At 41.1% G+C, this 25,303-nt stretch overlaps 2 protein-coding genes across 6 annotated transcripts in view; both read right to left on the bottom strand.

Moving 5' to 3' along the window:
• Positions 1-18,555, bottom strand: part of bicd1a (bicaudal D homolog 1a) — a 30,643-nt gene extending 12,088 nt beyond the window's left edge. For 3 of the 4 annotated variants that reach the window (XM_046395084.1, XM_046395087.1, XM_046395085.1), the window contains exons 1-2: positions 18,051-18,416; positions 1,990-2,202 (exon numbers count right to left, since the gene is read on the bottom strand). In XM_046395084.1, coding sequence (XP_046251040.1) covers positions 1,990-2,202; positions 18,051-18,266 — 429 coding nt within the window. In that variant the 5' untranslated portion in view covers positions 18,267-18,416. Of the gene's footprint in view, positions 1-1,989; positions 2,203-18,050 lie in introns of all 4 variants that reach the window. The other variant, XM_046395086.1, reaches the window with a different exon arrangement.
• A 782-nt stretch (positions 18,556-19,337) lies between these two features.
• On the bottom strand, positions 19,338-23,408 carry LOC124062585 (intestine-specific homeobox-like). 2 transcript variants are annotated; one of them, XM_046395478.1, is made up of 5 exons: positions 23,053-23,408; positions 22,896-22,946; positions 22,649-22,797; positions 21,766-21,879; positions 19,338-20,750 (listed from the first exon to the last, which is right to left on the bottom strand). In XM_046395478.1, the coding sequence occupies exons 1-5, from the start codon at positions 23,246-23,248 to the stop codon at positions 20,595-20,597; spliced, it is 666 nt and encodes a 221-aa protein (XP_046251434.1). In that variant the 5' UTR covers positions 23,249-23,408; the 3' UTR covers positions 19,338-20,594. The 2 variants fall into 2 exon arrangements, with proteins under 2 accessions (XP_046251434.1, XP_046251435.1); XM_046395479.1 differs by having other exon boundaries at positions 19,338-20,720; positions 23,053-23,404.
• Positions 23,409-25,303: the final 1,895 nt, after the last annotated feature.

The following is a 25,303-nucleotide window of genomic DNA, read 5'->3' as shown; positions in this document are numbered from 1 at the left end:
TATACTGACTTCCCCTTGCTACATGTTGTCCATTACATATTCATGACAGTGCAGGGAATTACACTGAGCTGGGTATGAAGTGCACAGGATTAGATGCCAATTATCAGTCAGTGCGGCTCTATAGAGGAGTGGCTCATCAGGGGCTACAGTGGCTGGGGTCAGGGACAGTGCGGCACACAACACTGGCAAAGGGCCCGCCACAGGGGCGGCTCACCCCGATCTGTAGTTCACAGCGCAGACTGTGACTGTGACAGCTTTATTGGATTCATGATACAAAGACAAATATGGCAAAAGTCCAGTCATCCTGCGTTCATTCATCATCATCTCTGTTGCTGGGGTAATGGGGCATAAATAGAAAATGTTAACACAGTAAATATACAGTGACCTTTGTTATGCTTAGATATTTTTTTCTAAGTTAAGGCACAACTGTCTTCTTCTTGGGATAAACTGGGGTATTGTGAATTCATGAAAACCTATCATTGCAAGGTATGTAAATTCAACCTATTTCTTAATTATTTTGTGTTCTGATGTCTGACTTAAAATAGGAAAAGCAAACTTTCTCTGGCTAAAATAAACTATTTTTCTTGATGAATCTATATATGTTAATAGTGTTTGTGAAACGCTGCCTGGAACCCACAAAAAAAACTTTTGATTAGATGTGACTTGTGACAAATGAAGCTCCCAGTGTGGCTGCAACATCTGCTTCTCAGGACGAAAAAGGAAACTCCTCCTAATTAACGGGCATCACACCTGTGAATGAAGCTTTCAAAGAGAGCCAGAAGCCATTTGATGAATGCGTGATCAAAGTGTCGCAATCATGATGCCAGCAGGTAACAGGTGTGCATGTGAGGAAAAACAGCTTTGAAATAAAAAAAATAAATATTTTGTTCAATATGTGAAATATCTCCACTAACTGACCAGCCGTGTATGACATCATATAACCACACAGACTTATGATGTACATGTATATGTCATCGTCTGCCGCATGTTCTGAAAATAGCACACACAGACAGTCACAACTCAGCCTCACAACAGTCCCTGATGAATACAGTGAATGAGTGTGTGTCCTGTGGGTGTAGTGCTGGTTGTGTGATGAGAGCAGCGTGGCTCACACATGTGCCGAGCTCAGGGCATTTCACTTATTCCCCAGCTTAGCACAGGATTTGGCCCCCACAATGGGGTCGTGGCCACCGCGTCTGACCCCCACTCGAACTCCTGTGTTGTTCGACACAGCGGCTGCAGACATCTACAAACGCAGGTTGCGTTTGCACGTACGCACACGCCTATTTTCTCTGTGTGAGGTCTGACTCCTCTCTTCCTTCTGACCCTCATCAAACATACCGATCTCATGTAAAATAATATGAATAAAGCTAGGCTATGCAAAAAGTAGCTGGCTTAAAATTCAAGAAATTACAGCAAACGAATGAGATCTTTACTTTGTTTTAACAGTTTGCTCTGTCAGTCACCTACTAAAACTCTTCACAAAGTTATCATAACCATGGACTAACCTGGGAAACAAAGTGTATTCAGTGACAGCACCTCTCAAAATAAATGAAATTCACCCCACACCCAACAAAAACTAAACCTTTATCCAATTGCAGAAGATTTTGAACATTTAAACTTCAAAGTAAATTCTAAAACTAACAAAAAATGTCATTTAATCACACACCAGTTGCTACATTTCTATTATACACTGCTAAAAACATAACAAAAGTTCATATGCTATTAAAAATCAAGATGATAACACGTTGTCCCATGTTAGTTAATCTATATTATATCAGTTGATCTATATTAGTAAATACAAATAAAAAACATGCTAGGATGTCAAGGTATTACTAAAACGAGAATATACACCAAAAAATGAGTTCTACCGTCGGATACCGGGATGCTGTTTTCTCACTTGTATCATCTGACAAGATGATGACAAGGTTAGTGTGACAAGTGATAACCCCCTAAGGGTGCACACTCTGTAAAAGTCGACTACCTCACCTCTCGTAGCTCCTGCACGAGTGCGTTGAGCCTCTCGTTCTCAGCCTGGGCGTTGGACGCCACAGAACGGCTTAGTGTTACCTCCGTCTGCAGCTCCAACAGACGGCCCATGTAGTAGGTCTCTTTACAGGCTGACTCCTGCAGCAAAGTCTCCTCGTTGGTCTCCCCATCCTCTGCCACCTTACGCTGGTTGGTGTAAGCCTGGCCGAACGCCTGGAGAGGAAGACAAAGAGGGATGGTCAGAGGAAACGTTCAGTGTAAAATAATAGGTTGCCAAAATTAAAACAATAACAAATATATATAGTAAAATGACCAACAAACATCTTTTATGAAGTAAAAACTGATGTAAATCTTGTCATATACAACAACAATCTGTGTGAAGGATTCGCACCTAGATTAGCACACAGAATAAATGCAGCACATTTTTCACGGTAACAGTCACTAGGCGTATTCCTGCTGTACTTTTGACCCCCGACAGTACTGACAGCAGGCGTGCAGGGCCTGGCCCTCAGTGATACCTGCTTTCTCTCTGTGTGGGATGATGTTTCATCGTGATCAATAGACACACTGTTCCCATTTTCCTGACACAGGTTTTCACAGCACTGAGAGCTGACTTGTCATGATAAAGAAGCCAAAACTTGATTGAGAAAATCAAAGCACGCATCAACAGCAAAACAGGCCTTCCATGCCAGGCATACTGTGCAAACTAATGCTGCAACAAATGCACAACAGCTCAGATGCCAAAGTGAGATTTAGGTACTTTGTGCAAGGTTAAAGAAACAACATCTATATTGTATGAATGTGCACTCCTAATTGCCTGTAGAAAGAATATCAGTCATTTCATGACTTATAATGGCACACTATTCCTTAGCGGTTCGATAAAGACTATGAATCATACCTATTTTCTCAGAAGATCAGCAGGAAAATGGGTATGTTGCCCACTGTGGCCTGTGTGAGAGACAGTGGATCATTACTGTCTCCTCTGAAAATTATGGTTCCAATTACCACAGGAAACTGTAAACAGTACAGCATATGTAGTTATTACAGTCTTCAGGGTGCAGTTCCTGGACCAAGTTATCTACTCAACGCAGCCTAAAGCATAACAGAGTCGTATATTTTGGCCTGGAGAATTAATAATTCACAAATAGTCTTACCACACCCACTTTGACATAATGACAACATTTTGTCTGTTTGAGATGAATCATTTATAAGGTACAAGCATCCATTACTTGGAAAAGACACGAGCTCCAATGCACAGCTGTCTTTCCTTTCTGATCATTTTTCATTTTTCTATTCACTTCTGATTCATGAGCTAACGGATTAAATGAGCAGAGTGTAGTGCACTGAGGTCCTATTATTAGACAGGGGTAATTTGTTAGAGCCAGAAATCTTCTTTAGTCCTAGACAGGCGGGGCCATCCTGTGGATGTTTAGCCAGTAAGACTCCCCATAAATCCACAACTTTTTTTTTTTTTTTTTTCCATTTACACTTTGGTTAGATATACATGTGTTAATTATTGATGCAGAGTTTCTTGCCTTTGGACAGGGCAAGGTTAGCCGTTTCTCCCGTTTCCTGTTTATGCTAAGCTACGCCAACAGGGCCACACGATCCTCTCTAATCCCAACAGAACAAATAAGTGCATTTCTAAAAATATCGTACTATAGCTTTAACAAAAGCAGCATAAATTAGCGTGTAGTTGTTTGTGAGTGGATGAGAAGAGCCAGTTTGCCTGCAGAGAGATCTGAACTTCACCTAATTAGCTTTATTGACTGCCTCCCCCCGTCACTTGTGATCAGCCAGCAGAGCAAGTGTAAATACTGGTGTGCACAATAGATCTAGTCCCCAGTGAAACAGCCTAAACAAATTAAAATGATACAAACACTTTTAAATTGTGTCAATATAAACGTCCGTGTACATGCTGTAAATGGGGTTAACTAAAGCACTCATTTAGAAAGGCACTGACTCCCTTGGCACTCAAATTTATTCTAATTCAACAGTCCCTTTTGTTTTACCCTGTGAGTCAAAAATGTTAGTGTGTCAGTAAGTGACAGTAATAATCGGTCTATATGGTTGTAAATATACATAACATTTAGCCAGAACAGACACCCTCTTCAAGGACTTGCTTTGTAATGACTGGAAAATGTAAAAAAAAAATAACTGCTGCATTATAACTCTGCTTTATATTCCCTTTACGCCTCTCTGCACATTCTTGTTCACACTCTGCTGATTGCTCACCCCAGCTCTCTCTCTCTCTCTCTCTCTCTCTCTCTCTCTCTCTCTCTCTCTCTCTCTGGGGAGGCACAGTGTGATTGTAGTGAATGATGAAGAGGGAGGGCCTCAGGAACAAAACAGCTGATTAATTCTAAGCACAGACAGACTGAATGAGCGTGCATTCCCCCTTCAGATGAGAGGCTGTCAACATCCGAGCAGGCCTCACAGCAACAGCTGGACCCCGCAGGAGCAGGAGCAAAAAATCTGGTCCCATAGAGTCCTGCTGTTGGACTTAATGAATCATCAAGTCGAAGGCGAGAGCAAGGATTTTAGGACAGAGCAAATTGTGCAAAACAGACTTGGCCAGAAGTACGGAACAGTTCACACAGTTGATTTATCTTTACTGCTTTGTCACAAGCGGCCAATTCGAAACAGAAAGAGTTGGGTCTTGTCTGAAGTTTTTTTCTTTCTGATGCTACAACAATACCTGAGATTTTCACAAACTTAGTTTGAAGAATGTCAGACTTCTTAATGCTAAATTGTTATAAATCAACAGTTCATCAAATTCAACATGTTCAGAAATATAGAAATAAAGGGATTGCCAGGCATTGGAAGAGAAAACCGATACCACTCTCATGTCTGTGGGCTCACTAGGATGCTTGAGTTAGTTTAGCATTGAAACTGGAAGCAGGGAACAACAGCTTGTCTGGCTCTGTTTAAAACAAAACCCTCCTTTCAGCACCTCTACAGCTCACTAATTAACACCTTGTGTCTTGTCTGTTTAATCTGCAAAACCTTATGTGTATTTGCAGGATTACCTCTCGGCTGGAAGGAATGACCCGAAGTGGGTGATTTCAGGAAGTTACTGCTCTCAAGAAATAGTCTGGCAAATAACCCCCTGCAAAACCAGAACTTCTTGTTCTTACACTTTAGTTTCTGTACAGATTAAACAAATGTGATTAATTGTCAATTAGTGAGGCATGCTAGCTGTTTCCCCCTGGCTCCTTAGATAAGTTTCTGCTGGCTGTAGCATTTAAAGAACCAATAAGAAAGTGATATTGATCCTCTTAGCAAATAGGCTGTACATGAAACATACATACATGAAGTTTGACTTTAATGTGGAAATATTTGATCCAAGAATAAGTGAAGAAGATAGGCTCCAGCTCCCCCGCGACCCTGACAAATAAGCGGTATAGAAAATGGATGGATGGATAAGTGAAGAAGAATCCAGCCAGAGGCTCTATGTCAACTTTTTACACTTTTTACATGAGTGCTACATTCTTTTTTTTTTCAGAATTAAGCCTGACAGTGTGTGGCAGAAGCACACACAGACAGGAGGATTGTCCCAGTTGAAGGCAGTGATTCAGCAGCAACTCATCCATGGAGCATCGGTGGGTCTTGGAGGTATAACAAGAGGCAGATGGTTTCATAACAACCCTCCTTCATGGGATGAGTCGTGCTTCTCGAAGTTGGTCTGCTGTATGTGCACACGGCACCTCTTAAAGGAAAACATGAGTAACATGATGGCTGAGGCATGATGGAGCACAGTATGCTCTGGCCCTCCTGACGCTCTTTCACCACAGCTTCCGGCGGGCTAAAAATAATGCTGTGACAGCTCTGTGTTTTTCCAGCTAATTAGATAAATGTCATCGACACTACTGCATACTGTATCATTATAGTGACGGCTTTGCACTGGTCTTGTATCTGTGTCCTAATTGGCAAACATAACACAGTTATTCAAGCCAGATAACACGAAGAACAGTGCAGAACATTAAACTTTAATACTATTTCCTGGGGATGATATTAATATGTAGTCACAGATTGGCAGCCTGTTTGGTTTTGTGTACTGAAACCCCTATAATGCATTCAACCTTGAGGCTCCCCGGCCTTCTGTGCTTCTGTGGATAAAGTCCAGACAATACACTCCCCTTCTATAGATATTCATCCCTGGGGCCATGGAAGGAGGGGCAGAGAGAGAGAGAACAAACCCACCCCTTCACCACTGTGAAAGGAGTATGTGCAACCCTGAAATCCTTCCCTTTCTGCTTCACCTCCTAATGAGGAGTCAGGGGAGGACCTGTGGGTGTGTGAGATCATGTATGTGTGTATCTATATATAGTAGGAGTTTATTTTTAAACCCAGGAGGGAGAATAGGAGAGAAATATTTTAGACAACAGCAATTAATCTCCACCAAACTTTCAGGGAGACAGACCAGGTGTAGCCAGAAGCACAAGTTTAAACAAGTTTAAAATAAGTTTATTTACAGATATTATAGTGATGCTGATGTAAAGCTAGTAGCTGATGTAGGCTGCCCACAGAGCAAAGCTTTGAGCTAAATGCTCAAATGTTGTGAAGTTGGAGTTTGAGAATTGAGAAGACTGAGAATTGAAATTGCCAGGATAGATGTGGATTAAAGACAGATAAACAATCAATAAATTGTATTCATCTCTTTATGTTATATGTATGCTAAATCTGAGAGAGGACAGCCTTGAATATGGATTTAAATATCAACCAGACAGCTTGTTGAGCGCCAATCCCTCTCTGTCTGCTCTGCAAATATTTTGATAAGTTATGGGGAAGTAGAAATCAGGGTAGTAGTCAGAAAATTTTTATGAGCAACACACACACATGCACACTGTTGTGTTCTGTCCAGATGGTCGGCCTAGCCAACTGGATCAGGGATTTCAGTACCATGGAGAGAGACATGCAGGACTGTGGCTGACAAGCTACACAGCTGTCATGAAGAGAAATGAGTGTCTGTGAGAGACACGGGGATCAGATAAACAGTTAAATAGATGTCTGCAACACGAGTACCTGCATGCTTGGAAATGTGTGAGTTCATTTGCTCGAGGGCAGAACGAAACAACAGCTAAGAATCTCACAAACAACCACGGCAGCGAGAGCACAGGAAATGGAAGAGACAGACGTCAGGAGCAGAAGCAGCATGCGATGTGTCACACACATCACCCCGAAGTGGGTAAACCGAACACAAACACACAACCTCTATTTTTGACTCACTCACTGCTTTTGACAAATGCAAGTTTGACCACAGTGCATACATGGAGGAAAGCAAACAGAACAGAAGAATATGAAGAATGAACTTGAGTTTCCACTTCACAAATTCATGAGCGTCTTCATGGTCTGTCAATTTTAATTATAAAGAAGGTATATATCTTCAAGGGATTCTCTGGATATTCAGTATTGCAGTCAATAAAGTTGTGGGACTCACCAGATGCAGGTTAAGAAAAGAACGGTTAAAGTGTGTCCTGAATTTAAATGTTTATTTTTATGTTGATCAAACTCCAGAAACACCGGATCCTACACTACCCATAATGCAACTCAATATGGTCCTTAATTAAACCCTCCCTGCATCCTAAAAGCAGAGTTCTCTCAAACGCCCCACCTGCTGCTTGCAATGACTTCTTCAAGTGTCACGTCCAGCGTCAAGTCCAAGCTGATATCACAATGAAACCATTGTGATGTTTGTGCAGGTAAACTGAGGGTACAATTTCAGGTGAGGCTATTAACCATCGTACAAAAGTTAGACTTGTTCTGACACCCAATCAGAGTGGGTTTAAATGAAGCTTAATACAATTCCTTTTCAGTTTGCTATATTCAGTAGCCTCAAACTCTGATGAGCTTAGAAGCCATGTCCATGATTAGTTACTGGACTTTATGGGACTCAAACATTACCCTTCAACAAGGACACAGAAATGTCCCCGTGTGCTTCTCAGCCACAGGGAAAAGTGCCAACTCAAGAGATCTGTCAACTATAAAAGCACACAAGCACATTTTCACAAGTAAGGGGAAGCTGGGTAATCACAGGCCAGCAAGAATGGAGGTCGGCCACACTAACACAATTAATGCATGGAGCAGATGTTTAGATGTATTACATTCTTAAAAACATATTTTAAACATCTCAGCAACACATGTTATGAATCTGAACTGTTTACAAATAAAAATAATCTAGTGTGGTGTCCTTTTATTACTCAACAGCAAAGACAAAATCCCTCAGTTACTGAAATAAAGTCTAACATTGTGTGTGTTCATGAGCCACAAGGAGTCCTTGAGCGAATCAACAGGGACGTTTATAGTTTATCATTATAATGCTCAGGCATGCTCTGCTGCACCATTCAAAGCTGTTCTATTACATGAGTTACTGTCTAAACAGTGAACCAGACTGATATGAATATTTTATAAACGGTGAGGAGGGTAAATTACCCTTCTTTCTGTTCCTCCTTAGTGAAATGCTATTTAGCAAACAGAAGCCTATTATTCCTCTGACAACAATATGCTATCATACTGACACTCGAGGAAAAAGAGGAACTATAATGCAGGATAACAGCTGAAAAACGGCTAAATGTGCTCCATGCTGGAGAATCCCAGCCAGTTACAACAAATCTGCAATGGTTAAACATCTGTCGCTTTCTCACCAACACAATGTGCACAGTACATGCTGCGTGAGGCTGAAAGGTCTGCCAGGGGACAGGCTGCGTTTAGTTGAAGAGATGTGGCTTGTTAAAGTGATTTAATTTGGCTCATGATAAGAAAGACCCTTGGATTATTTCCCAGAATGCCTATCACTTAAGTGTGCTCAGTGTCTGGCTGAATGGACACTGAATTGGTAGACAGAGAGACAGCTGGGTCTAGAATTTGTTTTCTGGATCCCCTCTTTATTTTCTGCTCTTTCTCCTCAAATCCATCCTAACTCCTAACTCTGTGCATGACATTGTGGATTCAGCACACCCAGTGACACAGTGTGAACTTATACTGTGGGCCATCTATCTTCCACAATGGTAAATTTTTTTTCAGAATCTAAGAGACATCTTTTAACATAGGGTCACGGTATAAAGAGGTCAAGCTCTAATCAGTGTGAACAGTCAGGAAACCAACATATTAGAGCACTAACACACTGCACAAACTATACCAGCTGTAAGTGTGTCATATGTAGTGTTCCCTTTGCTTGGTACTGTGCCCTGCAGGAGATCATGAGCAAGTCGACCACAAAAACACATGTCCTGCCCTTAAGGACAGGCCACCACACAAACACATTTTATAAAATGCACATGGCTACATGCACTTCACTGGTATTCATCCCTGACTCCTGCCATTCATTTGTGCAGGGAACAAGTGCCATCAGGCTGGAAGGGAAAATGAAGAAAAAAAAAAAAAACACTGAGTGAAGATGAGACAAGGCTTGTCCACTGAGTGTCCCGATGCACACAGACAGGGGGGAAGAAAAAATCTATTTAAAATTAAATGTAACTGAGAAGACAAGAAATCATTGCATTTCACATTTCTTGATACGTGAATGATGAATAACTGATCATCAGTGTCCTGTCAATCGACATCTAATAGTTACACTTAACAGTTTCAACTCCACAGACAACAGACAATGTGTATTCCCTTTACACTATGAAGGATTAGGGCTACAAATAATAATTATTTAACAATTAATCTGCCAGTTATTTTCTTGATTTGCTGCCAATCTGAATTTCCGGAAGCCCCTGTTGACAATGTCTTGTTTTATCCCACCAAAATTTTAGAAGCTGTGTTCCACACATATCCTCTCCCTCAGGATATAGTCTGATAAACACCATGATTCACTCACAGATTCATGAACGCAGAACAAACGGAGATACAGAAAGGTGTCAGTGATCATAATTCCTTAAGTCTAACAGAACAATACAAACTGCCCACTTTACCATTTTACAACCTTTTTGTATTCTTGAATCTTGTCCCATTTCTTTCTTTTTACTCCTAATAGAAGGTCAAATATTTTCACTCAGTTTTATACATCCTTGTCCATAATCCTTTAAGTGGCCATTCCCTCCATAATAAACCTCCAAATGACAACAACCATTTCCATTATGATCCTTAACTAAGTGCTGAGGCTCCACGGTCATTAGAGAGCTCCGGGACTTGCCTGGGCTGAGGAGAAATCAGAGCGCTAATATGGGGAGTGTGGAGATTGACCCACTCTGCTCCCTCTTTGCACCACACCTCCCTCCATCCTTCTTACAGCTACTCATCCTTTTGTTTGACCATTCCACGGGTCAACGGACTGAAGATTAAAGGGTACAAAATCCTGACAGGGGAAAGTGAGCTTGGACTATGCAGCTTGGAGTGTGCAGGGAGCAGTGAGGATGGCAGTGAGAAATAAAAAGATTTAAATGTTTGAAAGCTTACAGGGCAATTGGTATTCTGTGTCAGTGCCAGCAGACGCACCCAGAGAGGCAGCCAGAGGCACACAGATTCAGCTGATAACATTGTCTCCTCTCTGTGTACTGGCTCTCCATTGATAAAGCAGGCTCAGTCAAGCCAGACAAACACAGACTACAACGGAAAGGCCTGCCTGCACACAGTGACTCTCTTGGTATCGACATACAGGGGCCTCAGTGACTCAGTGCTTTTGTGCAGCCACAGGAGAGTCTCCATGCCAAGCCTGCAGACCTGTGGGAACCCCTGTGCTGCACAGGCTACGATGGAGAAGTCAACTGCAGCACAAAACACACAGCTGAGTCTGACGGAAATGTCTTTAGTTTTGCAGGTTTCACAATGAATGGGCTGTATTATTATTATTATTGGGCACTTATAAAATACTTTATAACCAAGTGACTGGCATAGCATACAGGAACATATACACTGAGTCTGGGCTTTAAGTCCCACGGTCAGAACGGAAGAGCCCTCCCAAGTTGGTTGAGAATGACCAAACTAAGATCCTGTGGGACTTCCAGATACATACTGACAAAATGATGATGGCGGACCTGCCGGACATTGTGATGGTCAGCAAACGACAGAAAAAGGCAGTAATGATAGACGTGACATGATCCCAAGCGACAGCAATATCAAGAAGAAGGAACACGAGAAGCTTGAAAAATACCAAGGGCTGAAAGAGGAGCTAGAAAAGATTAAAAGCAACAGTGCTGCCAGTGGTAATTGGGGCACTGCGGGCTGTGACCCCCAAACTGGAAGAGTGGCTCCAACAGTTTCCAAATACAACATTGGTGGTCGCTGTCCAGAAGAGCACAGTCCTAGGAACAGCTAAGATACTGCACAGAACCCTCAAACTCCCAGGCCTCTAGTAGAGGGCCCAAGCTTGAGGAAGACACACACACACACACACCACTCCAGAGGTGGTGAGAGGGCAATTGATATTTATATATATTAATTAAATGGGTTAACTAGGGGATGACTTAATGTCTGCCTCATCCTATACAAAGACCGTGACAAAGACAGACAGTCTGACCCTGATTGTGTCACACACACATTTTAAGTCCATGTTTGGGTGTGCACGTGCTCATGTGTGCCAGTGTGTATGTGCACTGTAACTGTGATGAGGACGGATAGGCAGGAAGCTCAGAAGATCGTGTTCGTTCTGGCTGTACATCAATGGTGGATATAATGGCCTCTGGTCATCTAGGCAGTAGGCTTCTCCTTTGCCGGCATGCGGAGATGATAAGCATGAAAGAAGACTATCGCTGAAACTAAATTGCTTTGTCTAGACACAGTCAAGGCAGAATAACTGAATAAGTCAGTGATGCTTTAACATATTGATTTATGAAAAAAAAAACTACAATATTTATAGCAAGCAGATGTCACAGCCACAGTTCTTATTCTCACAAGGAGGCTCTTTCAGTTGCAAAAACAAAAGTTTTGCTTGTGAGAGGACAGGCTGATTTTTGCAGTTTGCAGCACATAGAGCTAAAGTAGGCGACTAATCAATACAGCAGCCTGCAGGCAGTGGAGTTCTGTTCCCTCTTCCCTCTTACCAACTACTGGATTTCACTGCAGCAAAAGGGAGCTTTCTGAAAAACATAATCTATGCCCAGGGCTGGGCAGGGCTGAAGGCCTGAATGGCTTCATTAAGTCCTGTTCCATTTCATGTGAGGATCATGAGGTTACAGACAACAGAGACAAAAGAAAAGGACAGGGCTCAGAACAAAATCAAAATCATGCAGTCTTTTTGAGCTCAGCTGACAGATTCTAAATCCTTTCCTATACGGTGACAGGTCATGATCTTCTCTCTTTTGCCCCTCCATTAAGTCAACACAACCATAAAAACCTGACATAACAAAGAGACACTCACCACCACTCTGTCCTGCTGCCCCTCCCTCACTGGTCTCAATCACAACATCCGCACCCTCCCACCCCCAAACCTCTCTTGCTACACATACAGACACAGGAGAGAAATAAAAACAAAAGGAAAAGGCCTACACATGCAGGAAAAGTGGTCCTGATGTGTCACTCAACAGCAAAGACAAATGACCTTCCTTTCAGGTCCTGACAAAACACCCGCATATCAACCAGCCCCACATAAAAACACCACAGGCCAAACGCAAGGGCAGACAGGTCCTTATCTATATGCTCAACAGCATCCCTGAGCCTGTTGCAGGTGTCGCAGGTCAACACCACCAAACCTGCAGCAGAGCACACCTTCTATTCCTCCAAAGACCACTGCAGGAACAATATAAATGACTACACCTTAGATAGTCACAATGTCTTTAAAAGACAACTTTTTACAGTTTCATTTATTTCACTTTGGAATTCTGCAGTGCTGTTCTGTACGATCCACTTTGAATAAACAACATGGAACCTGTCAGATGTGTTTCACTAACACACACTGAGTTCCACAATGCGCAGCTTAGCTCAGACATTATACCTTTTCACCACACAGAACAAGAATCGATGCATAATTCCCACTTCACTCCAGGGAGGCATCATGGGGGAGAATGTAGGGGTGGAAAAACATGAGATGAATAGGGGGATGGTGGACTGACGGTGTAGAGCACAACTGAAAGAAGGGAACCTCATCTCATGAGATATTGATTCAGCCCCTCCATCCGTGTTTACTGTGATCCTTCGAAGCTCAGCTAATGTAAAAGAGGAGCAAACAGGAGGAGGAGAGGGGAGAGAAACCTGTAATGCATCTTTTCTCCACACTCTGGACAGACTGATTTACATCCACTGATGCTCTCTTTTGTGATTGCCGTCTTTGGGCGCCCGGTCAAACACATCAGGGTGTACTATTTTTAAAAAAACTTAAAATGTGTCCATATGTATCCATAAGACACAGAGGGTTTGAGAACCCGTGTGACTTTGCACAGGTCCTTCACTGGGCTTCATAATTCAATCTGAGGGAGGTTAAGTCAAACAGCTTCACATCCTCATCACTGGTCCCTGATGACCAAAGAAGTTGCATGATATTAACTTGACTTATGCAGATAGATAGTGTGGAGAAAATCCCGGAGGCATTGAACTGGCAGCAAATCAATCATCTACAGTGCAGTAAGTGTATATCGCTATTAGTGAATTTGACATCTGATCCTTAAGAACAATTCACTATTCAAACAAACTTTGCCAAATGAAAAAATTGTGCAATATCATATTGTTAATTTTTTTTTATAGATGATACAATTAAAGGGGTAGTTTGTCATTGCGTTTCTTTTTTAGAGTCATACTGTATGAGAAGACTGATACCACTCATGTGTCTGTATGCTAAATTACTCATTACTTAACACATTACATCTCATTGCATATGTGACTCCAGGATGTCACTACACCACATTGAAAAACAGTCTTTACATGTCAGGCTACACTAACCAGTTGCTAGCTTGGCAGCTTCAAATTTAACTACAGACATAAACTTCTTCACAAGATGAACAATAATAAAAGAAATAAGAATAATGATATCTGACAAAACCAACAAATGTTTCATGTGCAATGCAATTTTAGTGTTCAATGGCAGCGTGTATTCTTAAGTCATAAATGCTGGATGTGTGCAGACACTGCCGAGAATAGTGTAAAGGAGAGGTATGACTCAACAGCTGCAAGAAACATGAAAACACAATCTTGAAAATGTAGATTTCATGCTGACCTGATGAATCATGACTGAATCTTTCATTTTGGGTATTTCAAGTTACCATGTGAGGAATCTGATGTAGATTTATTTTGGCATCTTTCTATGCCTCAAGCCTTTAGAGCAGAACTGTCCCGAGGTTCGCCTGCTCTCAAGTTATCATAAATGTCAATTCTGTGGACTTTAAAGGAGCTGAAAAGATGAGCTACGACAGTTAGCTGAAATGACTAACTTATTTTTTACACTCCTATTCAGACGTATGAGCTGTAGAGATATAAAAAAGATTTTATTCTTTGTATGGAAGACCTCCAAGATAGTGAGTATAGGGCAACTTTCAGAAAAAAATAATGTAGTTGAACGGAATAAATTGTTTTAGCATATAATGACTTTAAAGCCATGCAGATGATCTTCCAGTGCTCTCAATCTACAGATGATTCAAGCCTTGTAGACGGCCTGAAGACAACATCACTGTAAGCCACATGAACACTCTGCAGTGTTGGCATCCTCCGCCTTCCTCCTCTGTCCTGACGGAGGTTGATCTGCCCAGAGACAGCGCTAACAAGCCAGAACCACAAGGCTAATGGTGTCTCCGTCATTGCTTAGGCAGCTATCCAGAGACATACAGTACGTGCACACACAGGGATACAAGGAATGAGAGAGTGATTCGGCCAGCAGGCAGAGAGAGAAAGACAGGGAGAGAGGCTAAGTGAAGGAGCTAGCTGAAAGGAAAATACAGGAGAGAAGAGTACACCACAGAGAAAACCATTCTTGCTTTCAGGTCCAAAACACACTCTGAGCATCCTTTTTCTGCTTGGGCCCTGCAGAATGCAAAGAGAGACATGCAGCTTATCCTTAAGAGTGTGCCGAGCAAATAATAATATATTGAAAACCACCTGATTTCAAGAAAATATTAGTCTGCCATCTCTTGATATTTTTTTCTATGAAATGAGAAGACAACTAAAGAGACAAAAGAATTTCTCAGAGAGCTGAAACAATCATTAGATTAGTCTTTAACTGAAAATGATTTGGCAAATCTTTTAGTAACTGATTAATAGCAAGCTAAACTGCCAAAAATTCAAGAGGAAGAATTTGCAGAAATGAAAATCTTTGTGTTTTGGACTCCTGGTTGAACAAAACACACTATTTTAAGATGTCATCATAGGTTCTGGGAAACAGTAAGAAGAGAAAATAATCAGTGCATTAATCAATAATGAAAATAATCATCAGATACGGCACAAATTTCCACTGGAGGATGTCAGCCTGTCATCACGGCCTTGTGTTGTTGTTTCATTGTGGCTAATATTAAATGCAGCCAGATACAAAACTCCACCAGAAACAAAGTTTGGTACAGCAAGATTAAATTAATCCAGTATTACAGCAGCTGAGGCACTATTGTTCTGCATGGATTTTTGTGTGTGTGTGTGTGTGTGTATGTGTGTAGTACAAGCAGTACTCTGGTCAGTTGTTCTCCACCAGCTGGGACTTGGACTGAGGGCAGACAGCCATGTTGGCGTATGTGTCACCCCAGAACATATGCAAACACAGTAGAAACATGCATGCAAATCTGGTCAGTGTGCACGTACACATCGGCACACACAACGGCATACACTCGTGAAATTTATAACAATTAAAAAAAAATGCATGCATGATGCAATTATTTTTTAAAACCATCATATAGCAGAGTGTTTTCTGATTGGATGAAACAGACAATACTATCTATCTCAAATAAAAAATAAGGATGGTCAGACAGTGTAATGGATTTCTGGTCTTTCATAAGAATAAACAACCGTTATCACATAGTTGGGCCACTCAGTCCCAGAAGCAATTCCATTTTCCATTTGCAGTTTCCCTGCCCTTTCCTGAGTGCAGTGAGAGTAGGATGGCAGGTTTGCACTCTGCCATTCGGTCTCATATTCATAAACGTGTGCAACAGACAGATAGGAACCAGGATGTGTTTTTTTTGTTTTTTTTCCTGTGGAAGTAATACAGCCTCCAGAAATTGTTCCCTCTCACAAAGACAGAGAGACGGAGAGATGGACAGACAGGCAGGTGGGGGGAAACAGACAATGGATGCAGACAGATCACTTCAAAGAGCACTGCTGCTTTTTAGCACTATGGAAATTTACAAATCATGCAAGAGAACCGTGTATATTGTGTACTGATTGACTATATGAACCATCCATGATACTGAGAAAGATCCGACAACTGGTTTAGACTCTTTGTCTCTTGTCGTTGTTTCTTCTTCTGGTATCTACTGCTACTCATCCAATTTCACCTCTCCATCTCATCCTACTCCCATGGCCTTCCCCAACACAGCCAGATGTTTTACGACTCGTTTCTCTTGTCTGTCTCGTCATATTTTCCCTCATCATCATCCAACAATCCATAAGTGTGAGATATCAGCTGGACAGGGCTCTGCTGTCAGCTGTATCAGGCTGTCTCTTCATTTTAACTTTCTGCTGTAATCTGCACAAAGACCATTTGGATTTTGCACGCAAGCCAAAACTACATGTTCAATAAGCCAAGCACTGGAGTGAAAAAGCACTGTGAAGACAGTGGATGCAAATACATTGTATAACCATGCATGCATAATGTAACATGACCAATGCTGTCAGTAATAGAGGCAGAACATTTGACATTATCATATTTTCTTATGAACACACACACATTCATTGTGTACCTTTGATAAAACTGTATGTTTTTGCACTTGTGCTTTCATGCAGCTATAATTCTTAGTGTGAGGTAGATGTATCTCAGGTTGCTCAAGTTTCTGTTGATCAGTTACATGTGAGTCAACACAGGTATTAACAGTCTGACAACATGAAATTGGAGAACATGAAACAATCAAAAATCTGTCATTTTACAGGTTAAATAACTTACATGAATGAAGTGAAATAACTGAATGAAATAATTTTCTGTTGATCACTAAATCGACTAATCACATTGTTGCAGCTCTAATTTGCTTTTCACTTTAAGCATTGCGACTGCCTGGTGTGCCCATGTTTAGAGATGACACTGTTTAAATAATGATGAGGCTTTATAAGTTGGCAGCAAAGACCCGATATCCCTCCTTCTTTGTCTCATATTTAGCTTTCTCTCTGTCCTTTGGCTCCTTAGCTTCTCTATAAACAACCATGAGCTTCTTGTAGCACAAATGACTGAATGTATGACGAAAGCCAGCATTCATTATTCCGTCTGGATCACACGGCACTTTAAATAGTTGTACGACCAACCCCAATACTCGTAATGTTTCAACAACACAGCATTTTGGTGCAGGAAGAAATGTATTTTCTAAGAGCCTCCGTCTTCACTGCAGCCTAAGTCTTGATGCATGTTCACACATTCTTTATTAGAGACTCTTATCTTGTCATTCTGACAAATGAGTCAACACGCAAACTGTAGTGAACAACTGTGAAGATCAAATTACTGAGGGATTTCTGGGTATATATCTTGGCAAAGTACCAAAAACCTCTGAGTCCAAGCACAATTGCCTGAAAGTAATGACAGTTGCTGCGCACACACACAGTAGGCATCCTGAAACAATAGAACACAAAGGTGTGAGATCTTACAGTGCTCTTGCAGAGTCCTGAGCTTGCAATAAATACATTGCAATGTCAAGTACTGTGGCCTCCACAGTAAGAGCATATATTATACTATTACAGGATAAAACCTATAGCATTATGGGAAATTTTAAACACCCCGAAATGGTGGAGTTTCAACTGAATTCAATTTAGTGACAGTAAAATATTCCTCATTTTGCTGGTGACCCTGGAGACCACATAACGACCCCTGCCGGTTCCTACTGCCCACTCTGACTCTCCTCTGCACGGACACAGACAGGGAGTGTATATGAACACAACAAACAAGACATCACTCACAGCGTTAGGTGGACACCCTGCTGGGGGGCATGTGAGAGATCGCATACGCCTGACTGCAGTGTGTTTTCCCCCCTCACAGGGTGAAGAAAAGCAGCAGAACCAGGTGCTCCTACCTCCTGTAACTGCTCCAACTCCTTCCTGAGAGTCTCTTGCTCGGTCTCCAGTTCTGCATACTTCTGCTTCAGCGCTTGGTTCTCCTCCAGGACGACCAGACCGCACTCCGCAGCCCTGATCTTCTCCCGGTTCGCCTCGGCCAGTTCCTGGGTGAGCCGCTCCAACTCGACCCGGTAATGATCCACCGATTCCCCGCATCCTCCATCGGCGGCCATCGCCCCTCTCTGACTGTCCCCCCGCCGGTCTGCGGCTCCCACTGTGTCTCCACCGCTTTGGACGGAGCACAGAGGCGGGCGGAGGCTGAGAGATGCTGAATATCCGCCCCCCCCTCCTGAAAGCCGGTGCAGGCAGTATACGGAAATGTAAACTAAAAATCTGAATAAAAAAAAGAATATTTGGGCTGCACGTTCCTCCGCAGTGCTGTCAGCAGCTCCTAACAGCAGGTGCGGAACACTGAAACAAGCACAAGGGCTGATAAATAAAAGGCCTTGCGCTTTAAAAACAGGTCAGTGTTGCTTCAAGCATGACACTCAGCAAAACATCATTTCTGCTTATTCATGGATGCAAGGGCGCCACCTGTCCGCTGCTTTAAGGCATAGCCTCGAATATTTCTACTTTTACGCGTCTCAAAATCCTACTTGCCCAATCCCACCCCAGACTTTTAACCAAATGGAAAGAAATGGTCCTCAGTATTCACATTTAACTCTTGTGTCACAAAAAAAACAAAACACTGGGTGGAGGAATGAAAGAACTGATTTCACTTTGCATGTAATTTTTACACAATAGGGTCAGTTTCAATCATAAATTAGTCTAAAAGAGCTTCATAATCTGTACTACTGTATATAACACATTACAAGTGTAAAAACTTTAATGGAGAAAAATCTGCCTGTAGTATTCTCTGCTATAGGCTGTTAGCACTATAAAGCAGTGATGCACCATATTAACTTGACGATTAAAGGATGTGTGCGTAGTTTGTCTTTGTTTCTCCTAAGGAGGGACAGAAATAGGTTATTGCACTTTTTAAATTCAAAATAAAGGCATTCAGAACAAACAAAACTGATGAGCCTGAATGAATTTCATCTTCCTCATGGACTTGTCAACCCGCTGTTAGAATACAATATAGGAAAACAACCTGTTTTCCTATTATGTTAGATGATATTTCTATTTCTAGCAAATACTCCAAACAACTTGAAACTCTTCTGCAGAGGTGCATCAGTCATTCCTCTGAATCCTCAAACAGTCTCAGTGCCACTCCTGTACTGAGCAGCAGGGTGGACAACTGACAAAACATTTACAACATCTGTATTTTAGTTGTACCATTCAGGATTATGACAATTAATGTATGGCCTTTTCTGTGCCATGGAAAACATTTTTGTCATGTTCTCACATTAGAAACTCACATTATGATAAAATTATGGTTGCACAAGCGCGGTCAAGGTTTTTTGTTTGATTCTCTCCAGCAACTATTTCTGTCCTTTCTGTAACCCCTGCCCCTGCAGCCAGGAGCAAGATAAAGTTATCTTTACAGCAAACAGTTGCAATAAAAGTGGATATGACCGGGGTGAAAAGTTGACACACACCAAGAGGCTTGTTAAATTTAATCAGTTATATTATAGATAGTAAATGTGATGCTGTGTTATCTTTCTTATAATTGCTAATTATCTGAAAAATATATATGGAATATGTTTTTGAAGGGAGAGGATGTAAGCAGTTCGTGTAATTGTTGGAGCCTTTCCACGGAAGAATATCGCTGTCACAAGAAACAGGTTTTCATGTGAATGGAAGCTACATAGATAGTTAAGTGGTTACATTATTACAGGGAAGATTGTAAATCACATTTGCAGTAGCCTAACATGTAATACTAGTTTAACAAAATAAATAAAGAAGAACAAAGACATCCACATATACATGTTTTCTGTAACTGTGTACTCACAGCTGTATGCATATCTACATCCTCAATGCACAGTAATCGTCCGCACCTTAAGCTGGTTGCTGAATTTCTCGTTGACCTGCCAATAACCCCTGACTTAAGGGGCCAAATTAAGATAAGAACGGGTTGTCAGAAAGTCAAACGCTTTATGGCAGCATTGTATCTTATCTCTGACAAGTATGTGTGGTGTCATGAAAAAATTAAAAAAGCTTTCCTGCACAATAATACAGCACAGACACAGCTCTCTACTGAGAAGTATGCCACAGCACTGAGTGTTCTCAAACCTTGATCTGTACAAATGCATGAGTGCAGACTTATCTCAAGGTCTTTTCTGTCAAAGAACAACTGAATGCTTTCAGTGGGGAGGCAGGATGTTCATTGTGATTTTTTTGGACTTCACTGATAAATGAAAAACATTCGGTTGATAATATGCAAACTTCATTTCAAGTTGACAAAACAAACAGAACACATTCTGACAATTAAAAATAACTCATCAATCAACAGTCATTATAGTTTACACATACAGAAAGTCAATATGGTCTTTGCACCACATACACAGTAGTGTCCTCATTTGTAAGAATGCTAAAGGTGCTATCTGTCCGTCCGCAGTGGGTCAAAATACAGGGTCGTGTGATCTGGGGAAAGTGTGTCGGTCAGCAAGGCGGGTGTTGATGTTGACAAGGAACAGTCGTGGTTGAAGGGGTTTAGGTGAGCAGCATGGTAGACAGCATGCCTGTGGCTGGGAGAGTGCATACTGATGAGAAGTTATCTCAAAGAAAGGACAAAGCAATCATTAATTTAATCTGATCAGACCGTACAGTATACAGTTTGGATTAGATAGACTACATAGACAAAATTATCTTGACACACCTCTTTATGGGACTCTTTCTCAGGGGCTGGGCTCGGCCCCTCACTTCCAGTGAAGGGAAATCTTAATGCTTCAGCATACCAAGACATGTTGGACAATGCTATGCTTCCAACTTTGTGGCAACAGTTTGGGGAAGGCCCTGTGCTATTCCGGCATGGCTATGTCCCAGTGCACAAAGCAAAGTCCATAAAGACATGGCTGGATGAGTTTGGTGTGGAAGAACTTGACTGGCCCACACAGAGCCCTGACCTCAACCCCATTCAACACCTTTGGGATGAAGTGGAAAGGACACTGTGAGCCAGGCCTTTTCTTCCAGCAACAGTGCCTGACCTCACAAATTCTCTACTGCATGAATGGGCAAAAATTCCCACAGAAACACTCTAAAATCTGGATCATCATCATGGAAAGCCGTCCTAGAAGAGTGGAAGCTGTTATAGCTGGAAAACTGTCTACGTATTTAGAATGCAATGTTATTAAAGTTCTGGTTGTTGTTATGGTCAGGTGCCCCACTACTTTTGTCCATATAGTGTACCTGCAAGGGTCAATTTTCCAGGATCAAATCATATTGTTGTATTTGTGAAAAGACTGATGCTGCTTCATACAGCAACACAAAATATCTTTTAAGTGAGCATATGATTATAGACCACTGGTCCACATTAAAGGATTATACTTAAGATGATGCAGTTGTTGCTGTTATGTATACATATGTATTCATTATATCAGTTTTAAATGTTTTCTTAAATCTGATTTTACTGTATTTTAATTTTTAAAACTGTTGTAACTTACACTTTTTATATTTCTGAAACACTTTGCAATTGTGAAAGATCTTGTATGGGACTGTAATGAACAAATATTCGGTGCACAGATTAACTTTATGTGATAGGTGCCGTTTACAAAATGATTAGTCCTGAGTTACCTCATAATAAAGCAGGGGGTGACTGGCTGACTGTATGTGCTGTTTAGTCATCAGTTCTATGTCCTTCAGTGTTTCAGCTTTCCTCCATTTGGCTCTGCGGTTCTGGAACCAAATCTGAAGCAGGAAAAAAAAAACATGCAAAAAAACAAATAAATAAATAACATAAAATAAAAGATAACATAACATAATGGACATAACATAAGTGCATAACTTAGCCATACGTATGTAGCTGAATGTAGAAAGACCTTTTTTGTCATTACTTTCCTCTGAGGACAGTAAAGATCAGAGGGTTATAAACTCACCCGCTTGGACCCAGTGCTAGTAATATATATATATATATATATATATATAGTTTATCTCCCGATTGAGCTCATTACTTAAACTAAATTCTAGTAATTTTAACCCATTATTAAACACAAAAAGATTGAAACACTTTAAAACAATCACAAACGTATTGTGAGCTGTCCAAAACTACCTGCATACAACACTGTGTTGACCCAGATCACCCAGGGTGATCAATAAGTCATCAATTTTTTAGTGCTCACTATTATGTGTCATTTATCATTTGGGATGCAATACCTTATCTAAGCAGCTGTCCAAAGAGCATTGCTATTGTTCCACTGATCACTATTTAATATAATCAGTCCAACATTCACTGAATTGTTAGTACCCCCTCCTTTCACAGTTAAAAAGAAATGTCAGCAGTAAATCAGGTGTAAAAAAAACGTGTTGCTGTTTTGCAGATTTGAACTTTGTCATAGCAATTTCAAACAAAGAAAAAAAGATGGCACTGAGGGCCACCAGCACAAACAACTGTGGACAGTAAAAAAGTCAAACAAATCAGCAATTAACCATCACAAATGATGAGCTGCATGAGTCCTACCTGTATTCGGCCCTCAGTGAGGTGCAGGTGAGAGGCTAACTGGTCTCTGGCGTTGACGTCCGGATAGTGACTCTGCTGGAAGACTTTCTCCAGCTCCTGAACCTGGAAGGGTGTGAACGTAACTCTGGTTTGCCTCTTTTTTCTTTGACCTAAAATGAAATAATTGTCACTGACCTTTCCACTGTAACACTTGACGCTCACAGTAAGTTAGTCTCGTTTTTTCTATTTTATAAATCATAATACTCACTCGTGCAGTCTGTGGTGGTTTTTGGAGACTCTAGTCTGATTTGGGGAGTTTCTATTAGCAGAGAGAAAAGTCCAAAAATTACAGGAATATTGTAACAAAAGCTATGGTATATCAACTTCTCTTGGGAGAGTTTGAAAAAGAAATAATAAAAATATACCTGCACTTGAAGGCTGGTTAGATATTCTGGTGTTCTCCTTGATAAAAGACCAGTTACAATGAACTCTTTTGTCTTTCCGGACACATGCTGGCCTCCTCAGTATTTCTTCAATCGAATGGGATAATTGTTTGCTTGGTTGAGATTCCCTTTCTTCATCCATGCCGGACTCTTTCTCTGTATTTCCCGTGTTCCACATTCCCAGCAGTTTCTCCCCTGTCACCAGCACCTTTGTTCTCAGACAAGCCTATGTAGAACAGACACAAAATAAGTCCTCTTATGCACACCACTAAGGTTGAAGAAACTCTTGCTGCCTGACTTCTTCTGCCCTTTGGGATATCTATTGTGCTCTGTGCTGTATGCAAGGTGTGGAAGGTAAGGTTGTCCTCCCTTTCCTGCCCACATGGTCATTATTAGGGAGGAGCAACAGGCAAGTTTTTTCTGTTTCTTAAGAACCTTCAGTTTATGGTATGCTTATTGTAAATGATTGCCCCTGATACTATCATCTACTTGAGTAAATTGTTACATTTACCCTAAGGTTTTACTTCCTTCATTGTAACCAGCATAAAAACAAATTCTTGAGTTGCAGAGGCCAAGCTCAGAAAAAAATCTCTGTGGTTCTGTGGTGTGATTAAAACCCAGATAACATTAAAATCATATTTAAATTTTTGCCGTCTCTCTTATTGGCAAAGTTACTGGGAGATTAATGTTTATCACCCTGGCCTCAGAATACCCTCTCACACCCCAGTTCACCTTTCAGAAACACTGAGATCACAAGATCATAGTTGATACGGTTTTGTGTGTTTAGTATGTCACCACCTAGTGGTGCTGGCTCTTCAGTACATTCATTATTGATTCTCTGAAGATAAGAATTTCTCCATGGCAGACATTTTAACATTTCATAGCATGTGTGTTTAATAGCATTGATGATGGCGGCACTCCACTGAGAGGAGGACCTGGTATTGTATGTACTGTGTGTGTTGACTCTCTTGGATGGCTTAATGGGAGACTCAACAGTTTTTTTAATTACACCACAGCAAGTCAAAATGTCTGCTGTGAGGAAGGTCAGTACAGTGGTTTGGATGGGTAACGCTTTGTTTTCTTTTTTCTTTTTTTGAAAAGTTAGCTTAAAACAGATCAGGAAAAAAGTAGCTCATGTTTTTGGTTTTTTTTTTACTGGCATGGCAACATGTAAATGAGAGAAAGTTAAAAAGCTTTCAGGTTTACTGTGTATACATGAAGATACTAAACCTTAAAGGTGGTGGCAGACATAATGTCGGAAAGTCTTCCAAACATTGTCCTGGCATGTAGAGCAATCTATACACTCCTGCACCATGTATTCTCCATTTAAATGGCTCCTTAGCTACTTTACCATGGTTTGTCTACCATAGGGTGTCCAGTAACTTATCCATGCCCAAACTTTAGATACCCCTAATGACATCATCGGGACCACTATCTCAGTCTATAGAAAACTCTTCCTGGTCCTTTAACCCATCATTGACAGATGATAAATACATGCAGTGTATTTAAATTATAATCTCTTTTCAGCAGCAGTGATTTAAAAATGAAAATATAAATGATGTTTCTTTTAGTTCGTCACACGCAGACAGGTGCAGTCATGCAATAACCTTTCTAGTTTCATATCCAGTACGGTTTGCAATATTACCGTGAACCCTGTAGGTGGTGCTGTTTTCTACTTCTCCGGTCTCTTGTGAGTAACACAACGAGACCCACATGTGTGTCTTCTGGTCTGTAAGTAATCTGGTGTGCAGGATGTGAAGTCATGAGTAGATTTGACTAAAAGAACAACATATTAATTTCAGCAAGCACACAATACTTTAAAGGGCATGGTGAAAAAAAAAACATTTTACCAACAAAGGTTTTGCTTTCCATCACAGATGAGAGCGAAAACAAAGGTCAAGATTATTAAAGCAATTATAGCTCTCAAAACTGCATTCTTGCAATTAGACGAGTCACGGGATGCAGTGAGAGCGTACCAGATGAAACCAGGCCTGTAGTGGAGGCTAAATGTACCTTTTGAAATACCAAATAGTATATTGTCCACCCTTTTATGGTGATTTATTCACTTGTCGCTGCATTATTTTTAAAAATTGTGAAATTCAACTTGGCTATTCAGAGTACAAATTCTTTTTGCACCTGATAAAAATGATGATGAACATGCTGCTGAAATACGCTGAAGTCTCTCCCCATCAGAGAGACAACGCACAGCATCAGCTCTATACGCGCTGACAGG

This window comes from Scatophagus argus, chromosome 7 (genome assembly GCF_020382885.2).
Source record: "Scatophagus argus isolate fScaArg1 chromosome 7, fScaArg1.pri, whole genome shotgun sequence".
NCBI classification, from domain to species: domain Eukaryota; kingdom Metazoa; phylum Chordata; class Actinopteri; family Scatophagidae; genus Scatophagus; species Scatophagus argus.
Note: the sequence above shows the minus strand (reverse complement) of the source record. Positions and strands in the feature narration are given on the sequence as shown.